The following is a 23,379-nucleotide window of genomic DNA, read 5'->3' on the forward strand; positions in this document are numbered from 1 at the left end:
AACATTTATGAAAAATACATGGTGTACAGCAAATGAAAGATAAACATCTTGTGAATCCAGCCAATATTTCAGATTTTTTAAGTGTTTTACTGCGAAAACACAATATAGCATTATATTAGCTTACCACAATAGCCAAACACACAACCACATTCATTCACCGCAAAGGTAGCGATCGCAAAAAAACAGCAAAAGATATAAAATGAATCACTAACCTTGACCAACTTCATCAGATGACAGTCCTATAACATCAGGTTATACAATAGGTTTTGTTCGAAAATGTGCATATTTTGAGCTGCAAACCGTGGTTATACATTGTGAATATGTAGCATCGATTCACCAGAATCTCCGGAGAAATTTTGGACAGTCACCTAATCTAATCAAAGAACTCATCATAAACTTTACAAAAAAATACATGTTGGACAGCAAATGAAAGATACACTAGTTCTTAATGCAATCGCCGTGTTAGATTTTTTAAAATAACTTAGCTGACTAACTAAATGTACTGAGTCAGCGTACACATAATTAGCTATACAGCCTGATAATACCAATGATGGTGTAGACCTCAATCAGCATGTTGTTTGTGGAAAAGTATCTTCTAAATCAAAGAAGAATCTGTGAAGCATGAATATGTTAGCTACATGAAGTAGCTAAGAGAAATAATTCAATGTAGCCAAAGATGATAGGGTCCCCTAGAAAACACTTGTCAACACTTTGGTTCCTACACTGTCACAATAACTCCTCCCTGGCATATTCATTTGTTTTCATGTCAAAACAAAACGGTACTCAAAGTGCCCACTATTATATTCTAACTATAGTATTATAATAATAATTCTATATCCATGATTCCAAAAATTCACCCAAAGGGGTTTTTCTCTAAATCGCAAGTAAAATTGCAATTGCAACATTTGGTTAAAAATAAGGTGTTCCAAAGCTTTGTATTATCATTCTTTATATAATTTATCTTTGATTCATTGTACAGTTTCTTCTTTTTTTCCAGCATTGTCAAATGATTTCTCAATTTACAGTACGTTTGCAAATCGGTTGTGCAGCCAGACTTATTTTCCATTAATTTTGCCTCATCCCTTTCAATCATAACATTTTTTAATTCCTCATCAATCCAAGGGGATTTAACAGTTTTTACAGTAATTTTCTTAATTGGTGCATGCTTATTAGTAACTGGAATAAGCAATTGCATAAACGTGTCAAGTGCAGCATCTGGTTGCTCCTCATTACACACCAGTCCAGAAAATATTATTTACATCTTCAACATAGGAATCACCACAAAACGTATTGTATGACCTCTTATACACTATATTAGGGCCAGCATTTGGAACTTTGGTTTCCTAGATATGGCTACTATATTATGATTACTACATCCAATGGATTTGGAGACTGCTTCAAAGCGGATTTCTGCAGCATTAGTAAAGATGTGTATACAGTATATCACAAAAGTGAGTACACCCCTCACATTTTTGTAAATATTTGAGTATATCTTTTCATGTGACAACACTGAAGAAATGACACTTTGCCACAATGTAAAGTAGTGAGTGTACAGCTTACATTTACATTACATTTAAGTCATTTAGCAGACGCTCTTATCCAGAGCGACTTACAAATTGGTGCATTCACCTTATGATATCCAGTGGAACAACCACTTTACAATAGTGCATCTAACTCTTTTAAGGGGGGGGGGGGGGGGGGGTTAGAAGGATTACTTTATCCTATCCTAGGTATTTCTTAAAGAGGTGGGGTTTCAGGTGTCTCCGGAAGGTGGTGATTGACTCCGCTGACCTGGCGTCGTGAGGGAGTTTGTTCCACCATTGGGGTGCCAGAGCAGCGAACAGTTTTGACTGGGCTGAGCGGGAACTGTACTTCCTCAGAGGTAGGGAGGCGAGCAGGCCAGAGGTGGATGAACGCAGTGCCCTTGTTTGGGTGTAGGGCCTGATCAGAGCCTGAAGGTACGGAGGTGCCGTTCCCCTCACAGCTCCGTAGGCAAGCACCATGGTCTTGTAGCGGATGCGAGCTTCAACTGGAAGCCAGTGGAGAGAGCGGAGGAGCGGGGTGACGTGAGAGAACTTGGGAAGGTTGAACACCAGACGGGCTGCGGCGTTCTGGATGAGTTGTAGGGGTTTAATGGCACAGGCAGGGAGCCCAGCCAACAGCGAGTTGCAGTAATCCAGACGGGAGATGACAAGTGCCTGGATTAGGACCTGCGCCGCTTCCTGTGTGAGGCAGGGTCGTACTCTGCGAATGTTGTAGAGCATGAACCTACAGGAACGGGTCACCGCCTTGATGTTAGTTGAGAACGACAGGTTGTTGTCCAGGATCACGCCAAGGTTCTTAGCACTCTGGGAGGAGGACACAATGGAGTTGTCAACCGTGATGGCGAGATCATGGAACGGGCAGTCCTTCCCCGGGAGGAAGAACAGCTCCGTCTTGCCGAGGTTCAGCTTGAGGTGGTGATCCGTCATCCACACTGATATGTCTGCCAGACATGCAGAGATGCGATTCGCCACCTGGTTATCAGCTTGTATAACAGTGTAAATTTGCTGTCCCGTCTGTCTTATGGCTTGGGGGTAGAAGCTGTTTAGAAGCCTCTTGGACCAGGTTGCAGGCACTGGTTACAGTTTGAAGCTTTTTCTGGAGTGGACAGCTTGAAGAAAGCCAGTCAATATTTAGGTCACCCAGAAAATATACCTCTCTGTTGATATCACAGAAATGATCAAGCATTTCACACATGTTATCCAGATACTGACTGTTAGCACTTTGTGGTCTATAGTACTTCCCAAAATAATAGGCTTTAGGTGAGGCAGGTGAACCTCTAGCCATATTACTTCAACAACAGTTGACATGAGATCCTCTCTAAGCTCTACAGCTCTACAGGAATATGAATCTGAATGACTTCCTAATGGTCCGACCCCAGGTGGTGAGGGTAGGCAACATCAACTCTGCCACGCTGACCCTCAACAGGGGGGCCCCACGGGGTTGTGTGCTTAGTCCCCTCCTGCACTCCCTGTTAACCCACGACTGCGTGGCCACGCACGACTCCAACACCATCATCAAAATTGCTGATGACACGATGGTGCTAGGCCTGATCACCGGCGACAATGAGACAGCCTACAGGGAGGAGGTCAGTGACCTGGCATTGTGGGGCTGGAATAACAACCTTTCCCTCAACGTCAGTAAGACCAAGAAGCTGATCGTGGACTACAGGAAATGGTGGGGAGAGCACGCCTCACATCGACGAGTCTGCAGCGAAACAGGTCGAGAGCTTCAAGTTCCTCGGTGTCCAAATCACTAAGAACTTAAATTGGTCCACACTTGCGCACAGTCGTTAAGAAGGTGCGACACCGCCTCTTCCCCCTCAGGAGGTTGAAAAGGTTTGGCATGGGCCTTCAAATCCTCAAAATGTTCTACAGCTGTACCATTAGAGCATCTTGACTGGCTGCATCACTGCTTGCTATGGAAATACCACCGCCCGATCGCATGGTGCTACAGAGGTTGGTGCGGACAGCCCAGTACATCACTGGGGCCGAGCTCCCTGCCATCCAGGACCTCTGTATCAGGCGGTGTGAAAGGAAAGGCCAGAAAACCCTTAAAGACCCCCCAACCCCTCTGTTCTCTCTGCTTCCGCAAGGTAAGCGGTACTGGTGCATCAAGTCTGACACCAGCAAGTTATTGTTTTACCTTGTTATTTTTTGTATTACATTGGTGTTGATTACTGGTTGGGGTTAGAGCTTGCAAGATAGGCATTTCACTGTACTTGTGTATGTGCCATGAAAACTTGAAACTTGAATATAAACAGCAACACCACCCCTTTGGCATTCCTGTCATATTCCTGAATATGTTGTAACCATGTATTGCTACCACTGTATCATCAAATATATTATCTAAGTGATTTTCAGAGATAGAATATGAATGTTATCTGTTACTACTCGATTTCACGAATCTTGTTTCTTAGGCTACACATGTTAATGTGGGCTATTTTTAGCGCTTTTCTGGGATTGTTGGTTGCTTTTATTGCTTTGCTTGGAGGCTTATCAGACAGTGATATTTATGTTTGTCTCGGACACCCTCACTGTCCGATGAGGCGGGGAGCTCTGTAGATCTGAACCCGAGGTAGGATCAACCCTGTGTTGGAAACAGGGTAGAGGACGCCGGCGCGGCAACCTCCAGTCCTCCTCAGCCAATGAGTAAAGTTGTTCGATTGTTAGAGATGGGGTGCTGTACCCCTCAACCGAACGGTATAATTGGTCCGTTTTGATCAATCAAACCCCCAACTCTAATATTGGAAGCATCTTGCTCTAATCAAGTGAGCAAATCAGTACCCGAGATTTTATGTTGCAGTATCCCTCAGCCAATCGATAAAGGCGCCACTCCTCTAGACACATTGCTTTAGCCAATCGATAAATAAAGAGGTCCATTTTTGAAAGAGTTTTTCTCCCGAGTCCCAACCAATTAGCATGGGCGTCTCTAGGCAGACTATTACCTTTTCATCCAATAAGAACAACTGTCATTGCTACATGACACCATGTCATACATAACTGACTGACCAAAATCAATTTTTTCTCTTTCCTCTTTTCCACAGTTCCGCTACAAGAACCGAGTCTACAGGCAGCCCCATGTGGAAGAGAAGCAGATTGCCAAACTTCACACCAAGGTGAGTGGTGTGGACAAACTTCACACTCTCTCCTAACAACCAGCTGGGGTCCCACTGCACACATGCACACAAACACACACACTGTTGGGAGCAACAGATATGCTGGAGTGTCACTTTATCTCACTTTATCTCACTGTCAACACACAGACACACAAACATATTGAGTTATGTCAGCTGGTATCACTGTTAGCCTCTGCAATCTCTCTCTAGTATCCTGTCTGCATGTCTCTCTCTACTCTCTACTCTCCAGTCCGCATGCCTACTCTGTACTTTCCGTAAGAGTCAAGGAGGCATGTCATGTATATTTCATGTCTCGCCTGTGCCCACTTTACCTGGATCCTTGTGCATGTGCTCACACGTGCACGAACGCACATAAGCACACAAAATACGCATTTTTCATAACTGCCCCTGGTAAATGGTCACTGACTGTATGAGGGAAATATTATGCATACATGATAGATAACAATAATGAGTAAATGATCAAAGAAACTTGATGGTGTGTCATTCCTTTCTAATTGTGTTGCTATAAATGCATTTATGCTAAGGCAGTGCACACATTTGTATTATGGGCCAATAAAGCATCGCTGAATTGAGAAAGCAGTATCCGATGGAAAACAAAGGCAGAGGGAAACAGAGACGATGGGAAGTGAGTTATTGCTGGTTTCTATACTGGTGTACAGTTCCATGTACTGTATTTCTGACACATATAGATTGACTCTGTGATGAAGCAGATGTAGGTGTATACAGGTCCACCATCCTACTATGTTCTGCTCTTTCCTCCTCCCTACATTTCTCTCTCTCTACCTCCATCTCTTCAAAGATTCTTATTTTTGTCCTCTCCTTCTCTCCCTCACCCTTTCCTACCGAACACCCCCCTCTCCCTCCTCCCTCTTTTCTACTCCATATTTTCATCATCATCCTCTTCTCCTCTCCTCCTTTCCTCACCTCCTCTCTTCCTATTGTGTTTTGGGAGCTGTTCTCTTATCTATTTATATCTGGCCTGGAAAGCAGATGAGAACACTCATCCCACCGTGTACTCCACGCTCCAATCAGCACACCCCAATCATTCAATCTATCTCTCTCGCTCTCTTGTCCTCTCTCCCCCTTCTTCTGTCCCTCTTGTTCTCCCGCCTTCTCTCTTTTTTCCGAACCTTCTCCCCTCCATATCTCTGACCTACACGCATACACACACACACACACACACACACACACACACACACACACACACACACACACACACACACACACACACACACACACACACACACACACACACACACACACACACACACACACACACACACACACACACACACACACACACACACACACACACACACTCCACTCTCTCTCTCTCTAACTCTCTTTTTGTTCTCGCTCTCCATCTCCAGGCCAACTTGAGAAAGTTTATGGACCTCATCCAGCACCATCAGGTGGAGAAAGTATCTAGGCTGCTGGAGAGAGGGCTGGACCCCAACTACCAGGATACAGAGACCGGTGGTAATACTACACACACACATGCACACACTCACACATCATGAACACAGGTGGTTTGACATAATCACAGTGCTAACAAGATAGATACTGCTGAGAAATACCCCCGTGGCTCCTCACATTTAAACCCTCCCACCCACTACCAAGAACAGCACAACCTAGCCCCTGATCAATCCCATTGGTTTTTAAATTAACACACAGATCAATGGCGACTCGAGTCAACTCTACTCAGAGATCTGTATCGTTAGCGTAGGGGAGAGAGGCCATGAGCCTCCCTGTGTGGTGTATACAGAGTTAGCAACAGGGGATAAGAGGGAGCGGAGATGAACACAGAGTTCAGAAAAATCTGTTTGAGATTGCTATTACTTATACTCTATTAGAACTGCACAAACTATCTTCACTATCAGTCCAACCCAATGTACTCCTTCTCCTATGAAGCATCATTGTACTGAAATGATGTACTTCCAGAATGTACTCCAATGCTCTGACCATCAATTAACAAAGGAAGGAGGGTATTTGGAGGCTAAGAGGGGGGATTAGTTGAGGTTTTAAGGCAATCAGTGCAACTTTTAGAAGTATTAGGGCTGTAAGGGTTCGAAAGATTTTAATGAGTTAATTAGAGGTATTACGGTATTTTAAGAGCTAGGGACACAGTCAGCATTGTGTGAATAATGTACTGGACACGCTGGATAAATGCAGGGCAAATGTAGCCTTTCAGTTAAGGCTTATAAAGAAGTACGTAAAGGAAACCGGTGTTAGGGCTTGTAGCAGAGAAATTGAAGGGGCATTAATGGGATATAAGTGGTATTGGTAGATTAAGCCTTGTTGCTGTGAGATTGAGGGATAAGGGCAGCTTGTAGAATAGCGCTCAATTATAGAGCTCTGGCTCGCTATTGATTTTGGCTGTAGAAGTACACACACAGACAAGGACATAAGCATATCCAGGCACACACACAAACGCACGTTCTGTTCTAAATCCCAAGCTAATTATATCACAATTACATGGGGCTCAGATGTAGGTCGACACCAATCGACCCCAAAGATTTCCACCCACTGTGTCGCCCAGACGCCCACTCACCCCCTACCATGCCCCCTCCCTCCGTGTCTCATACAACTATTTTCTATTCCATACTCATTTGAATCGATGGAGTGGATTTCTAGATCTCACAGAGTAATTGGTATCTTTGGTATGCCTGTCTTAAAGGTGCAATGTGGGATTGCTACATCCAGTTTTGGACTTTTGAATGAATGATGTATAGCCATTGTTTCTTGAAGAAAGTAACATAGAAATGCCTCGTGAGTTTACTGTCGTACCCCATCAGAACCCACAATATAAGCTTGTTTTACTCCCATTACAAAGGAACACACTTTGCCACGATGATACTTTCAGTGTTGCAGTATCATTCATAACAACCGTATGACGCTGTACAGTAGGACATGGTCAGAGCCTGCTATATGATTGGGGTTTTTTCTATGTTGTTCGGGTCTTTTAATAATACAGTAGAGTATGTTAAAGGCCAAGTGCAGTCAAAAACATGATATTTGAAGAGCTATTTGAAAAGAATGTCTAAAATTTCAGCCTGTTTTGGTGGGAGGGAGTTTTGGCCTGCCTGGTGAAATCAAATTTGTTAATATACCAATAAGACAGAGATTTCCAGACCTCTGCCAATAACGGCTAGTTTTCCCCCCACTCAGACCACTCCCAGACAGTCCGAGCAAAACTCTTGCTTGAGAAATTGCTCTTTGCTAAGAAGCTATTTGTGTGTCTTTTTGGCCATTTTAATTGAAAACAATCACGTTTCTATCCAATTTGCGACAGATTTTCACACAAATGTGAAATAATCGGCATTAAACAGTTTGCCTATTTTCTACCAGAGATGTGTTTCCATCAAACGGACTTTTTGCGGATAAAAAGCTGTGCGCATAGTAGTGCACATAGAAATAACTTTTGACATGTACCCATGTACCAAATGGAAAATACAAGTTAAATGGGTTTCCATGACATTTTCAACTCCACTGATGGTTTTGTCACAAAAACGGTTGCGTTATATAGCAAATGTTCCCACTCTGGTCTTGGAACATGTGTTCTAGTCAACAGATCACAGATACAGTGTGGGGAAGCTACCTAAATGATGAGATTATTATAAATAAAAGGGATATTATTTGTCAAAAGGCAGCCGAGCATTGATCATCATGTCACCAGAATAAGACCCTCGATATTTATTGAAACATTCAAGGAGCATCAAGTTAATCACCTTGCACATTCACCATCCTGTGAAGTTCATCAAAACTTATAACTTCATAACTTCATCTGTAGTCTATAAACTGCATGCTTTCCCGAGTTGTAGTGGGAGGACCACACAACATATCATCGCGTGACTCCCAAGTTTACTTCGAAATGATGGTTATTATATCAACATTTGAGCAAAAAGGCTTTTCCAAAGCCATTTCTCGCATTATTCATTTTACCGGGAAAAAAAGATCCCACCATGTCAAATGAACAAATGATCTGCCTGCATGAAGAAATTGTACCAGCATTTCATGTTTCCATCAGACCAGTCGTGACTTTTTTTCATGCGTCAAGAAATTCAGCCTCATGGAATGGTTGGATGGAAACGTGGTTAGTAAGGTACTTAATTGTTACCCGGAAATGGTATTGAGACGGGAAAAATATGGCTACATTGGACCTTTAACCAATGTGTCATGGCTATTATAAATCCACTTATTGACCCATGGACGGACATCAGTCTAGATGGACGAGTGGTCGAGTGTGGATGAATTGATGGGATTTCGTGTGGCTGCAGTGATTGGATGATGAATGACACTGACAGAGGAGAGAAAAGTGAAGATGAACAATAGAGTTATGGGAGGACCACTTCGATTCCTGAGAAAATATGATGGTGTTATCACCATCACTGCTGATCTGAGTTTAATTGGTGCACATTATTCTCTCCATGTCTATGTTCTGTTCTGTTGCCTGTTCTGTTCTGTTGGCTGCTCTCTTGTCTGTTCTATCTTCTTTTGGCTGTTCTGATCTGTTCTTTTGGCTGTTCTGATCTGTTCTTGTGGCTGTTCTGATCTGATCTTGTGGCTGTTCTGTTCTGTTCTTGTGGCTGTTCTGTTCTGTTCTTTTGGCTGTTCTTTTCTGTTGTCTGCTGTGTCTGTGTTGTGTTTCCTCTATGCAGGGGTGTAAAGTACTTAAGTAAAAATACTTCAAAGTACTACTTAAGTCGTTTTTTGGGGTATCTGTACTTTACTATTACTTTTACTTTTACTTTTAATTCACTACATTCTTAAAGAAATGTACTTTTTACTCCATACATTTTCCCTGACACCCAAAAGTATTTGTTAAATTTTGAGTACTTGTCTAATTCACACACTTATCAAGAGAACATCCCTGGTCATCCCTACTGCCTCTGATCTGGCGGACTCACTAAACACATGCTTCGGTTGTAAATTATGTCTGAGTGTTGGAGCATGCCCCAGGCTATCTGTAAATAAAAAGTACAAAAATGTAATGGTGCTGTCTGGTTTGCTTAATATAAGGAATTTGAGTCTTTTTTAACAAGTACATTTATTCTTGATACTTAAGTATATTTAAAATCAAATACTTTTAGACTTTTACTCAAGTAGGATTTTACTGGGTGACTTTCACTTTTACTTGAGTCATTTCCTATTAAGTATTCTTTACTTTTACTCAAGTATGACAATTGGGTGTGGCCCCAAGCAGAATAACTTTAAGACCCATGATCTACACTGTATCCTGTCTATGTCATTCTACAGAGACCCCCCTGACCTTTGCGGCCCACCTGGATAACGTGGTGGAGATCATAAAGGTTCTGAAGAATGGAGGGGCCCACCTGGACTTCAGGGCCAAAGATGGCATGACGGCCCTACACAAAGCTGCTAGGTCCAAGAACCAGGTTACTCTGACGGTACGGACACACACACAGCCACTCACACATGCATACTCACATGAACACACACAACATTAACCCTGCCACTCTTATGGTTACCCATACATTGTATTGATACGTATTGTATTTGTGTTAGGGTTAGGCCCCTACTCTACTACCACATATCTACAACACAAAATCCATGTTTGTGTGTGTGTATAGTGCATATGTGATTGTGGATGCATGTGTCTGTGTCTGTGTGTGTGTCTCTTCACAGTCCCGCTGTTCCATAAGGTGTATTTTGATCTAAATCTAATGCCAATGTGTGTGTGCCTGCCTGCATGCCTGCGTCTGTGTGTATGTGTGTGTGTTGCAGACCCTGTTGGAGCTTGGTTTGTCTCCAGACTATAAGGACAGTCGGGGTCTGACGGCGCTCTATCACACAGCTATGGTGGGAGGAGACCCGTTGTGCTGCGAGTTGCTGCTACATGAACACGCCACCGTCTGCTGCCAGGACGAAAACGGCTGGCACGAAGTCCACCAGGTATACACACACACAGGCACACACACACGCACACATACTTTTCCCCTGTACGTGTGCGTATGTGCGTGTGCGCGTGCCTGTGTGTGTACAGATGGTTGATAGCTCTCCTAGACCCTCTCCCTTCCTGTGCTACTCTGATTGCGATCAGCTCCAGCCAGCAGTAACCTCACTCTTCCTGACGTACTGTACTTTCTCTTCTTTAGAACATGGCACTGTCAACATATCAAACACAACTCTCCTCTAGGTTAGCCTATCAGTTAACTATCATCGAAACGCATTTACATCCTCCGAAAAAGGAGCCTTGCCCATGTGCTACGGAAATGCCTCCGCTTCCTCTGCGCTCTCCTCCCTCGCTCCCCCACAGACTCTCTTTCGCTCACTCTCTGTCAACCAGTTACTCTAAATTACTTTGGATCTATGTAGGTTTTCGAGTTATACTTTGATACATCTTCCCTTATTTAGCACTGGTGTCGTTCTACATCTGTTCACTACATCCCCCTAGAACTGATTATTCTATCTGATGACTGGGTTCAAACTAAGGACATAATATCCTAATCTCCAGGGCCTCAGTGCGCCTACTCTGCAGAACACTGACATCTAGTGGACATGGCATGTAACTGCAGCATGACTCTAGGGCAAAGCCAAAGCAGAGACTATTATATAGCTTGTGTCACCATGTGTATTATATGTTGTATGTTTAAGAAATAAGGCACGAGGGGGTGTGGTATATGGCCAATATAACATGCGAAGGGCTGTTCTTAGGGACGACGCAACGCGGAGCGCCTGGATACAGTCCTTAGTCGTGTTTATTGGTCATATACCACAAACCCCCAATGTGCCTTATTGCAATTATAAACTGGTTACCAATGTAATAAGACCAGTAAATAGTCCTTTTTTTTATCATACCCGGGGTATCTGTTCATAATTATAAAACGGGTGGTTCGAGCCCTGAATGCTGATTGGCTGAAGGCTGTGGTATATCAGACCGTATACCAAGGGTATGACAAAACATGTATTTTTACTGCTCAAATTACATTGGTATGTATTCAGACCCTTTGCTATAAGGCTCAAAATTGAGCTCAGGTGCATCCTGTTTCCATTGATAATCCTTGAGACATTTCTATAGATTGGAGTTCACCTGTGTAAATTCATTTGATTGGACATGATTTGGAAAGGCAACACACCTGTCTATCATTCTTAAATAGACGAAGTTTGGAACCACCAAGACTCTTCCTTGAGCTGGCCGCCCATCCAAACTGAGCAATTAGGGGAGAAGAGCCTTGGTCGGGGAGGTGACCAAGAACCCGATGGTCACTCTGACAGAGCTCCTGAGTTCATCTGTGGAGATGGGAGAATATTCCAGAAGTACAACCATCTCTGCATCACTCCACAATTCAGACCTTTATGGTAGAGTGGCCAGACGCAAGCCACTCCCTGGTAAAAGGCACATGACAGCCTGCTTGGAGTTAGCCAAAAGGCACCTAAAGGACTCTCAGACCATGAGAAACAAGAATCTCTGGTCTGATGAAACCAAGATTGAACTCTTTGGCCTGAATGCCAAGCATCACGTCTGGAGGAAGCCTCGCACCATCCCTACAGTGAAGCATAGTGGTGGCAGCATCATGTTGCTGTGGGGATGTTTATTATTGGCAGGGACTGGGAGACTAGTCAGGATCGAGGGAAAGATGAACGGAACAAAGTATAGAGATCCTTGATGAAAACCTGATCCAGAGAGCTCGGGAACGCAGACTGGGGTGAAGGTCCACCTTCAAACAGGACAACAACCCTAAGCACACAGCCAAGACAATGCAGGAGTGGCTTCGGGACAAGTCTCTGAATGTCCTTGAGTAGCCCGGACTTGAACCTGATCGAACATCTCTTGAGAGACCTGAAATGCGATGCTCCCCATCCAACCTGACAGAGCTTGAAATGATCTGCAGAGAAGAATGAGAGAAACTCCCCAAATACAGGTGTGTCAAGCTTGTAGCGTCGTGCCCAAGAAGACTTGAGGCTGTTGTTGCTGCCAAAGGTGCTTCAACAAAGTACTAAGTCAAGGGTCTGAATACTTATGTAAAAGTTTTATATTTAATTTTTTTATGTTTAATAAATGTGCAAAAAAATCTATAAACCAGTTTTTACTTTGACGTTATGGGGTATTGTTTGTAGATTGATGAGGGAAAAAACTATTTAATACATTTTAGAATAAGGCTGTAAAGTAACAAAATGTGGAAAAGGTCAAGAGGTCTGAATACTTTCCGAATGCACTGTATGTATATACTGTATACGTGTATCTAAAAGGGATTCAATTATAGTATTATACAGATCTAAACAACCTGCTCCACATTTTAAAAGTGAAAGAAAAAATATAGAACATTTTCTAAATTAATAAAACAAAAATTTAAACGAACATGTCTTGATTGCGTCGGATTCTACCAACTCAGGACAACTCTTAGGGCAACATACGTATATCCATTGTTTTTGTCAAAATTTCTCAAGCTCAATAAATTTGGTTGGGAATCATTGATGGACAGTGATATTCAAACCTTGTCTTGGATTTTCAATCAGATTTAAGTAAGGACTGAGACTTGACCCATTAGGAAATCTGGTGTGTCATTGGTTTTAACATTTCTGTAATTGTCGCACTGAATTGTAAAACTCTATCCCAGGGTTAGGTATTCAGAAGACTGAGGTAGGTTTTCCTACCACTTTCATATTTCTTTTGATCCTGACAAACTCCCCTGTCCCTGCCGGTGACAAGCATACACACTCAAACCATGATGATGCCCCACCACATTACTTGAAAATACAGATGGTTTCACTCTGTGATGTGTTGAATTGGATTGGAAGATTTCAGTGGTAGCTGACATGTATAGTATTGAGTCATCCGCATACATAGACATACTGGCTTTAGTCAAAGCCAGTGGCATGTTGTTAGTAAAAATGTTAAAAAGTAAGGGGCCTAAACAGCGGCCCTGGCGAATTCCTGATTCTACCTGGATTATGACGGAGAGGATTCCATTAAAGAACACCCTCTGTGTTCTGTTAGACAGGTAACTCTTTATCCACAATACAGCAGGGGGTGTAAAGCCATAACACATACATTTTTCCAGCAGATCGATAATGTCATAAGCCGCACTGAAGTCTAACAAAACAGCACACACAATATTTTTATTATGAATTTCTCTCAGCCAATCATCAGTCATTTGTGTAAATGCTGTAATTGTTGAATGTCTTCCCCTATAAATGTGCTTACCAACTGGCAAGTGTCTTCACTGACATATTCAACCTATCCCTGTCTGAGCCTGTAATACCAACATGTTTCAAGCAGACCACCATAGTCCCTGTGACCAAGAACACTAAGGTAACCTGCCTAAATGACTACTGACCCGTAGCACTGCTTAGAAAGGCTGGTCATGGCTCACATCAACACCATTATCCCAGAAACCCTAGACCCACTCCAATTTGCATACCGCACTAACAGATCCACAGATGATGCAATCCCTATTGCACTCCACACTGCCCGTTCACACCTGGACAAAAGGAAAACCTATGTGAGAATGCTATTCATTGACTACAGCTCATAGTACCCTCAAAGCTCATCAATAAGCTAAGGACCCTGGGACTAAACACCTCCCTCTGCAACTGGACCCTGGACTTCCTGACGCTGACATCCGCCACGCTGATCCTCAACACGGGGGACCCTCAGGGTTGCGTGCTCAGTCCCCTCATGTATTCCCTGTTTACTCATGACTGCACGGCCAGGCACGACTCCAACACCATCATTAAATGTACCGATGACACAACAGTGGTAGGCCTGATCACCGACAACGATGAGACAGCCTATAGGGAGTAGGTCAGATACCTGACCGTGTGGTGCAAGGACCACTGCCTGTTATGGCAACTGCTCAGCCTCCAACCGCAAGGCACTACCAAGGGTAGTGCGTATGGCCCAGTACATCACCGGGGCCAAGCTTCCTGCTATCCAGGACCTCTAAACCAGGCGGTGTCAGAGGAAGGCCCTAAAAATTGTCAAAAACTGCAGCCACCCTAGTCATAGACTGTTCTCTCTACCACCGCACGGCAAGCGGTACCAGAGCGCCAGTCTAGGTCCAAGAGGCTTCTAAACAGCTTATAACCCCAAGCCATAACAATCCTAAACATCTCATTAAATGGCTACCCAGACTATTTCCATTGCCCCCTCCCCCTCTTCTATGCTGCTGATGCTCTCTGTTATTATCTATGCATTATCTACGTCACTTTAATAACTCTACCTACAGTTGAAGTCGGAAGTTTACATACACCTTAGCCAAATGCATTTAAACTCAGTTTTTCTAGTCATTTAATCCTAGTAAAAATTCCCGGTCTTAGGTCAGTTAGGATTACCAGTTTATTTTAAGAATGTGAAATGTCAGAATAATAGTAGAGTGATTTATTTCAGCTTTTATTTCTTTCATCACATTCCCAGTGGGTCAGAAGTTTACATATACTCAATTAGTATTTGGTAGCATTGCCTTTAAATTGTTTTGTGTAGCCTTCCACAAGCGTTTTGTGTAGCCTTCCACAAGCTTCCCACAATAAGTTGAGTGAATTTTGGCCCATTCCTCCTGACAGAGCTGGTGTAATTGAGTCAGGTTTGTAGGCCTCCTTGCTCGCACACACTTTTCCAGTTCTGCCCACAAATCTTCTGTAGGATTGAGGTCAGGACTTTGTGATGGCCACTCCAATACCTTGACTTTGTTGTCCTTAAGCCATTTTGCCAAACATTTGGAAGACCCATTTGCGACCAAGCTTTAACTTCCTGACTGATGTCTTGAGATGTTGCTTCAACATATCCACATCATTTTCCTCCCTCATGATGTCATCTATTTTGTGAAGTGCACCAGTCCTTCCTGCAGCAAAGCATCCCCACAAATTGATGCTGCCACCCCCGTGGGATGGTGTTCTTCGGCTTGCAAGCGTCCCCTTTTTCCTCCAAACATTACGATGGTCATTATGGCCAAACAGATCTATTTTTGTTTCATCAGACCAGAGGACATTTCTCCAAAAAGTACGATCTTTGTCCCCACGTGTAGTTGCAAACCGTAGTCTGGCTTTTTTATGGCGGCTTTGGAGCAATAGCTTCTTCCTTGCTGAGCGGCCTTTCAGGTTATGTCGATATAGGACTCATTTAACTGTGGATATAGATACTTTTATACCTGTCTCCTCCAGCATCTTCACAAGGTCCTTTGCTGTTGTTCTGGGATTGATTTGCACTTTTCGCACCAAAGTACGTTCATCTCTAGGAGACAGAACGAGTCTCCTTCCTGAGCGGTATGACGGCTGCGTGGTCCCATGGTGTTTATACTTGCTTACTATTGTTTGTACAGATGAACGTGGTACCTTCAGGCGTTTGGAAATTGCTCCCAAGGATAAACCAGACTTGTGGATGTCTACAATTTTTTTCTGAGGTCTTGGCTGATTTCTTTTGATTTTCCCATAATGTCAAAGAGGCAATAAGTTTGAAGGTAGGCCTTGAAATACATCCACAGGTACACCTCCAATTGACTCAAATGATGTCTTAGCCTATCAGAAGCTTCTAAAGCCATGACATAATTTTCTGGAATCTTACAAGCTGTTTAAAAGCACAGTCAACATAGTGTATGTAAACTTCTGACCTACTGGAATTCTGATACAGTGATAAGTGAAATAATCTGTCTGTAAAGAATTGTTGGAAAAATTACTTGTGTCGTGTACAAAGTAGATGTCCTAACCGACTTGCCAAAACTATAGTTTGTTAACAAGAAATTTGTGGAGTGTTTGAAAAACAAGTTTTAATGACTCCAACCTAAGGGTATGTAAACTTCCGACTTCAACTGTACATGTACACTACATGTACAGAGAAGGCCTCTTCCTTGGCCGAGGCACCGGATACACTGGGCCGTGGAGGCGCACTGGCGGTCTCGAGCGCAGAGCTAGCACAACTCGTCCTGGCTGGATCCCCCCTGTAGCCCGGCAAGTGCGGGGAGCTGGAACAGGCCGCACAGGGCTGTGCTGGCGAACCGGGGACACCGTGCGTAGGGCTGGCGCAGGATAACCCAGGCCGAGGAGACGCACTGGAGGCCTGGAGAGCAGGGCTGGCACACTCCGTCCTGGCTCAATGCCCACTCTAGCCCGGCCGATGCGAGGAGCTGGGATATAGCGCACCGGGCTAAGAACACGTACTGGAGACACCGTGCGCTCCACCGCGTAACATGGTGCCTGACCAGTACAACGCTCGCCACGGTAAGCACGGGGAGTTGCCTCAGGTCTCCTACCTCACTCCGCCAAACTCCTCGTCTGCCCCCCCCAAAAAAAAAAATTCTGGGGCTGCCTTCCGTGCACGTTTCCTCGAGCCAACTCCTCGTAGCGTCGCCGCTCCGCTTTAGCTGCCTCCAGCTCCTCTTTAGGACGGCAATACTCTCCCGGCTGTGCCCAGGGTCCCTTGCCGTCCAAGATTTCCTCCCATGTCCAGGAGTCCATTCCACCACGCTGCTTGGTCCTTTGGTGGTGGGTAGTTCTGTAATGATGTTCGTCTGAGGAGGAAGGAGTGGACCAAGGTGCAGCATGGTACGTGTTCATGATATTTATTTAACTCAGAACACTAAGACAAAATAACAAAAATAGACCAACCCGAAACAGTTCTGTCTGGTGCAGACACAAAGACAGAAAACAACTACCCACAACAAACAGGTGGAAAAAGGATACCTAAGTATGGTTCTCAATCAGAGACAACAATAGACAGCTGCCTCTGATTGAGAACCACACCCGGCCAAACACACAGAAAAGAAAACATAGAACACCAGACATAGAATGCCCATCCCAACTCACGCCCTGACCAAACCAAAATAGAGAGCTAAAAAGGATCTCTAAGGTCAGGGCGTGACACCTATTTGGTAAAAGACCCAGTCCATATTATGGTAAGAACAGCTCAAATAAGCAAAGAGAAACGACAATCCATCTTTACTTTAAGACATGAAGGTTAGCCAATGCAGAACATTTCAAGAACTTTGAAAGTTTCTTCAAGTGCAGTCGCAAAAACCATCAAGCGCTATGATGAAACCGGCTCTCACGAGGACCGCCGCAGGACGGGAAGACCCAGAGTTACCTCTGCTGCAGAGGATAAGTTCATTAGAGTTATTAACCTCAGAAATATCAGCCCAAATAAAATGCTTCGCAGATTTCAAGTAACAAACACATCTCAACATCAACTTTCCAATAGGTGTGGAGTGTTCCCAAGTGGTCCAAGTCTCAGTCTGGACTTTCAATCTTCTTGAAAATGTCAGACAAGGTTTCACTATTGCTGTCAATCCGTGATTCCCAACCAAATTGAATGAGCTCGAGTAACAATTGATACATGTTGCCCTAAGAGTTGCGCAGAGAGCTGGTAGAGTTACATACAAAACATGATTTACAGTTGTAATTGCTGACAAAGGTGCTTCCACCAAGTATTCACTCTGGGGTGTGAAGACATACGCAGTCTCTTTCCCTTTGAAAAAGTGCAGCAGGTTGTGTAGATCTGTAGGATTTAAAAAATAAAAATGTAATCCCTTTTTAGGTTTAGAATGTGACAACTGTGAATGCGGTGTGTAGACTTTCACTAGGCACTGTATAATAAATATATAAATTATAATCAACATGTATTGTTTTCTGTGTGTTTGTGTGCATGGGTACAGGCTTGTCGGAATGGCTTTGTCCAGCACCTGGAGCATCTGCTGTTCTACGGGGCGGACATGAGCGCACAGAACGCGTCAGGGAACACAGCGCTGCACATCTGTGCTCTCTACAATCAGGTGAGCTGTGTGTGTGTGCGCGTGTGTGTTTGTTCATACAAGTGTATCTGCCCTTCTTCCACCTGGTTTGATTGTGTAGGCCTGGAGGTCTCCCTGATGTCTCTCTGTTCACCTGTTCTACTTGTGTTCGAGTCTGTAAGTGTCTGAGTGAATTAACTTAACCCACCACCACGCATTACTGACCTTATACACACACACACATCTGCTTCTCGTTCCGTTCGTGTGAGATGTAAGTAAATCCACAATTAAATGGCAGTTATTTTCGTTAACAAAGTGCTTTTCCACAATTAAGAGAAATTGGAGGAGAGGATCATGAGTAAGGGTGGAGACTGAGTGACAAGGGGTTATTAAGTATGTCTCTCATTCCCACCACACAGCTCTCCTCCTACTCTAGACTCAATTAGACCCCCAGATTTGTACATGTTCATTAGCTAAATATATTCAATTTGACATCAAATCTTACATCATAGCATTTCTTAAATGCATTTGAGTCCTGACCCCTCTCTTGCTTGAAAAGCTTTTCACATCTCAACCCACTTGTTTCTCTACTCTCCCACTACGTCCGTATTCAGAATCATCTGACTCAATTAGCGCTATGGCCTAGAATAGATTAGAATACAGCGTTATTGTCCATCCAGGATGGACATTTTTCTTTTGGCATCACCTTCCATTAAAAGGATCACACACACATACATTCTCACATCATACGCATTTAAACCAGTCAGTCCATCATGTTGCATACACTAACCACATAGAGGACTTTAATACCTTCACTCACATCCGACCGCTGTCCCAACTGCACTGTACCGATAAAATGTATTTTGCATTTAGTAGTCTAACAGCACAAGGAACAAATTCATGTTTTGAACATGTCCTTCTATCATGTCTTATATCTCGCCTCCTCTTCCTCTCTCTTTCTCTTCATCCCTTTCACATTCGGGGATTTTTCTGCAAACTGTTGAGGCGGAATCCCCATGTCTCCTATTGTTCTGTAGTTTAGTGTCTGTACACACATACACTGTTCTCCTGGTGTTTAAACCTTCAAGTCGTATTATCCTGTGTCAGGGCTACAATTAGAGATGCGGGGAGGGGGAGGCAGAGTGAGAGAGTCAGTGAGAGCGAAAGAATACAGGCAGAATGAGAGGGGGGGGGGGGGGTTTACACGTCATCCATTTCTATTTCAAAATGAGCTTCAATGCAAATGGAGGTTATAAAAGCCCAATATGTGGGATTGTTAGTTTGTTGAACGTGTCAAAATATAGAGAACATATTATACACTCTAGAAAATGCCAGAATTAACATCCTTCATGTTAGTTACTTTGCAAACTGGTATGAGTACAGAATTGATTGTGTGTGTGTGTGTGTGTTAATGTGTGTGTTTCTGTATACTGTTCATGCATGGTTGAGCACTCTGTGGGCGAGTTGTGCAGCACATTCAGACCCTTTATCGGTCTCTCCCTTTCTCTCTTTCACACTCTCTGTTCAACAGCTTTTTTTCATTTTCTTCACAAAGAATCTCCCTTCATACATGTAGCAGGCACTGTTTCTCTCTCTCTCTCTCTCTCTCTCTCTCTCTCTCTCTCTCTCTCTCTCTCTCTCTCTCTCTCTCTCTCTCTCTCTCTCTCTCTCTCTCTCTCTCTCTCTCTCTCTCTTGTTTTTAAAAGTTGGGGATTCAAAGGAGGACTTATATTGCCTTTTTCCACTGCTAATTCAAGTAATCGAAAACTGGCTTCTGGACTGTTGGGGTTACTGTACAAGTGTTCTGTCTAGTCTTTGTGTCGTATGGGAAGCATGGGAGTAATAGAGATTGATCATTCCCAAGAAATTCAGAGCCACTCCTCAGACTCCTGTTCTCCCCTGTTCTTTCCCAGGATAACTGTGCCAGGGTGCTGCTGGTCCGTGGAGCCGACAAAGCGGTGAAGAACTACAACAGCCAGAGTCCCTTCCAGGTGAGACCCGTAATGCATCCTCTCATCCAAAACCGTTACTGTAGTTCTGACATACCAGAGCTGCGGGTTTAATTCCTTCATGGGCTACATAGTTTATCCAATATACAGAATATATACTGAAGAAGTTTTCTTATCAGTCAGAGATGGCAGTGTGAATGGGACTCTATTGAGAAAAAACACACGTTTCAAGTCCCAAGTAATACCAAGGATGCATCTCAATAGTCTGAAGTGGCTTCCTCTACCTAACTCCTCTACTTGACTCCTCTCCTTTATCTGCATCTGAAAAGCAAGTGCTGAAGGGAATGGGCTGAGTGTCACTAGGTCACATAGTTGTGTGTGTGATGCAGTTGTAGACATCTTGCAAAGTTGCATACGTCCACGGGTTGGCTCGATGTGTTGTGTGTGTCTTGTCGAGATAATTGCTCGAATACACAGAAGGCAGTGCAGCTGACACTATTGATTCCAATGAGAGTCCCGTATGAGTCACGTCTGAGTCACAAAGGAGCGTTTTGAAGCAGGCTTTTATGTAAGGCGGTCCTCGGATCCTCGATGGCCCTCCACAGGCACTTCAGTGGCCCTCTTAATCTCTCTGGCTTTCGCCAGTGGGGTTGTTCCCAAAAGTTGAACTTGTCTAATTGTCTCCTATTCTTTTCCAATTGCACTGGTTTTGGTACACTTGAAATGTCTAGAGGAGACAAGGAGAAGACACAAGCAGAGGGTTAGAACATGGTTCTCCCAATACCATGGTTGTGGGTACAATTCCCGTATGGCCCCCTGAAACGGAATATAGGTGTCTCTATCAAAGTTGCCAATGAATTGATCAAGTAATGTCACTTATTGGGGCGGAGTTCAATGGGAGTGAAAATATGTGATAGTGTGTGTCTCCGCTGCTTTGCCTGTGTATCTGTAGCTAAAAATAGAGTCCCAGCAGCCCAATGAGATCATCAATTAGAGCTCTGCTGAGTAGCTCAAAATCCCTCCCCCTCCTCTGTTGGCCCAGACTCTGGATGTAGGTGTTTTCACAAGATTCTTCTATAAAGCATTTGCCTGTTTCAACCTCACTCTCTAACTCCCCCCCCCCCCTGTTCCCTCCCTTGCTCCCTTGTTCCCAGATGTGTGATGGACAGTGTCAGTGTCTTTATAGTTCCCCTCCTCCTTTATCCCTTTCACGTTTTATTTTTTTCTCGCTCTCCTCTCCAGTCTCTCCAGTCTCTTATTTGATTATTTCTTCACTGTCCCCTTTCTCCTCTATTCTTTTTCTTTCTTCTTTCCTCTCCCTCGCCTTCCTTCTGTCTCTCTTCATTTCTCACATTTCTCTCCTTTTCTCTCCTCTCTCTCTAAATGTTCTGCCATTTTATTTCTCCCTTTCCTTTCCTTTCTCTCTCTCTCTCTCTCCCTCTCTCATTCTGTCACCTGTGGTGTCCGTTTCTTCCGCTGTGTTGCATTCAGATGAGACTGGAATCCCGCTGGACACACACGGGTTGGAATCAACTTTGTTTACGTGTCATTTCATGTAAATGACGTTGAACCGTCTGTGCCCAGTGGGAAGTGAAATAATAAACTGGAATGAGAAACATGCAGAAGTATTCAACTTTATACTGAAGCTCCAATCGCTATCTGTCTCTCAGCGAAAGTCTAGCCCTTTAGCCCAGGGTATGGGAGGATGTTTATCAGTATTGAGAAACTCACGATGAGAAACAAGAACATGCAAATTCAAGAATGACGGGAAGGGAAAGAGAGTATTTCTACTGTCTGTCTCTGTATCTATAACAAAATTCCTCCTTTCCCATCTCCTTTCCAATCTCCTCCTGTCTTCTCCATCTTCCCTACTCGCGTTCTCTTATGTGCCTGGCCCTTTAAGGATCCTCCCTGGTCTTGAATCAGAATGAATTCCCTCCCTGAGTTGTTGGATGTAGTTTCAGGCACAATTCTCCACCCATTCCTCCTCCCCTACCTCCTTCTCTTCCTCCTCCTCCTCTCATCCACCACCATAGACAACAGTGTCTTCATGGAAACAAGGGGTCATTCCCAGCATTCCTATGCGTTGGGAACATGAAGGAGTGAGGGAGTGAAGGAGGGGGTGGCAATGAAGGTGTTTTCCCCTATACATGCCTGTGCTCTACACTACGGCCGTGTGGCTTAGATGTGGTCTTTAGGCTTTAAATCACACTACAGCTATACACTCTGAGGAAAAATGGTTCAAAAAGGGTTCTGCAGTTGTCCCCATAGGAGACCCCTTTTGGGTTCCAGGTAGAACCCAGGTAGAACCCAAAAGTTCCAGGTAGAACCCAAAAGGGGTTCTTCAAAGGGTTCTCTTACGGAGACGGCCGGAAAAACAATTTTTTTCGAAGAGTGTACACTTCAGCTGTAGGCCTCATTCTATACCTTCGTCTCCTCACAGTGCTATCGCTCTCAGTTTACCCGTGTTCAGTTATGATACCCAGTGATCTGCAATCAGAGTTACACCTATCACAACGGCTCATAAGCAATGAGGGCATGTTATGTTTAAGCGAAGAAGGTTTGTCATTTTGTTATGAAGTGTTGTCCAAAGAGACTGCAGTCAACCCCACCCTCCCCCTCCTCCAAATCCCTCCTCCTCCCTACTCCCTCTCCCAGGGAATGATATCTCCTGTAATGTAATCAACGCTCTGTTCCTCTCACTGCATACCACGTGTACATCCACTGCCCCCCGGGGACACTATGATATTGCTCCCTTTCGTCCAGTGGGTAAGACTGGGGGTGACTTGTCATCAACCCATAGTTGCCCACGCTGCCATGTTGACTGGCTGATGGTGGCGCCGTGATGCCATCAGGCTTACCCACTGTCATGGCTGTTTGCTGCTATATTTACATGTGTTTTTGTCCATTGATGGAGAAGTGGAAAGGAAGAGAAAGGGAAGAGAGAAGGAGAGAACGAGAAAGATGAGAGAGGGGAAAGGTGAATGTGGGTTTTATGAGTCTTTCATGTGTTAGGTTCTAAATGAACCTAATAGAACTCACTGACGCTTTATAAAGCTCAGACAAAGTT

At 43.9% G+C, this 23,379-nt stretch overlaps 1 protein-coding gene across 1 annotated transcript in view; it reads left to right on the plus strand.

Annotated features, from left to right (window-relative positions):
• LOC139563292 (SH3 and multiple ankyrin repeat domains protein 2-like) overlaps positions 1–23,379 on the plus strand; it is a 176,423-nt gene that overhangs the window by 19,790 nt on the left and 133,254 nt on the right. Inside the window, exons 3-8 of the mRNA XM_071381847.1 lie at positions 4,589–4,660; positions 6,052–6,160; positions 9,938–10,089; positions 10,427–10,594; positions 18,286–18,402; positions 20,274–20,351. Of these exons, the coding sequence (XP_071237948.1) occupies positions 4,589–4,660; positions 6,052–6,160; positions 9,938–10,089; positions 10,427–10,594; positions 18,286–18,402; positions 20,274–20,351 (696 nt within the window). The remainder of the gene's footprint in view (positions 1–4,588; positions 4,661–6,051; positions 6,161–9,937; positions 10,090–10,426; positions 10,595–18,285; positions 18,403–20,273; positions 20,352–23,379) is intronic.

The sequence above is a fragment of the Salvelinus alpinus genome, chromosome 33, assembly GCF_045679555.1.
Source record: "Salvelinus alpinus chromosome 33, SLU_Salpinus.1, whole genome shotgun sequence".
Classification (NCBI taxonomy): domain Eukaryota; kingdom Metazoa; phylum Chordata; class Actinopteri; order Salmoniformes; family Salmonidae; genus Salvelinus; species Salvelinus alpinus.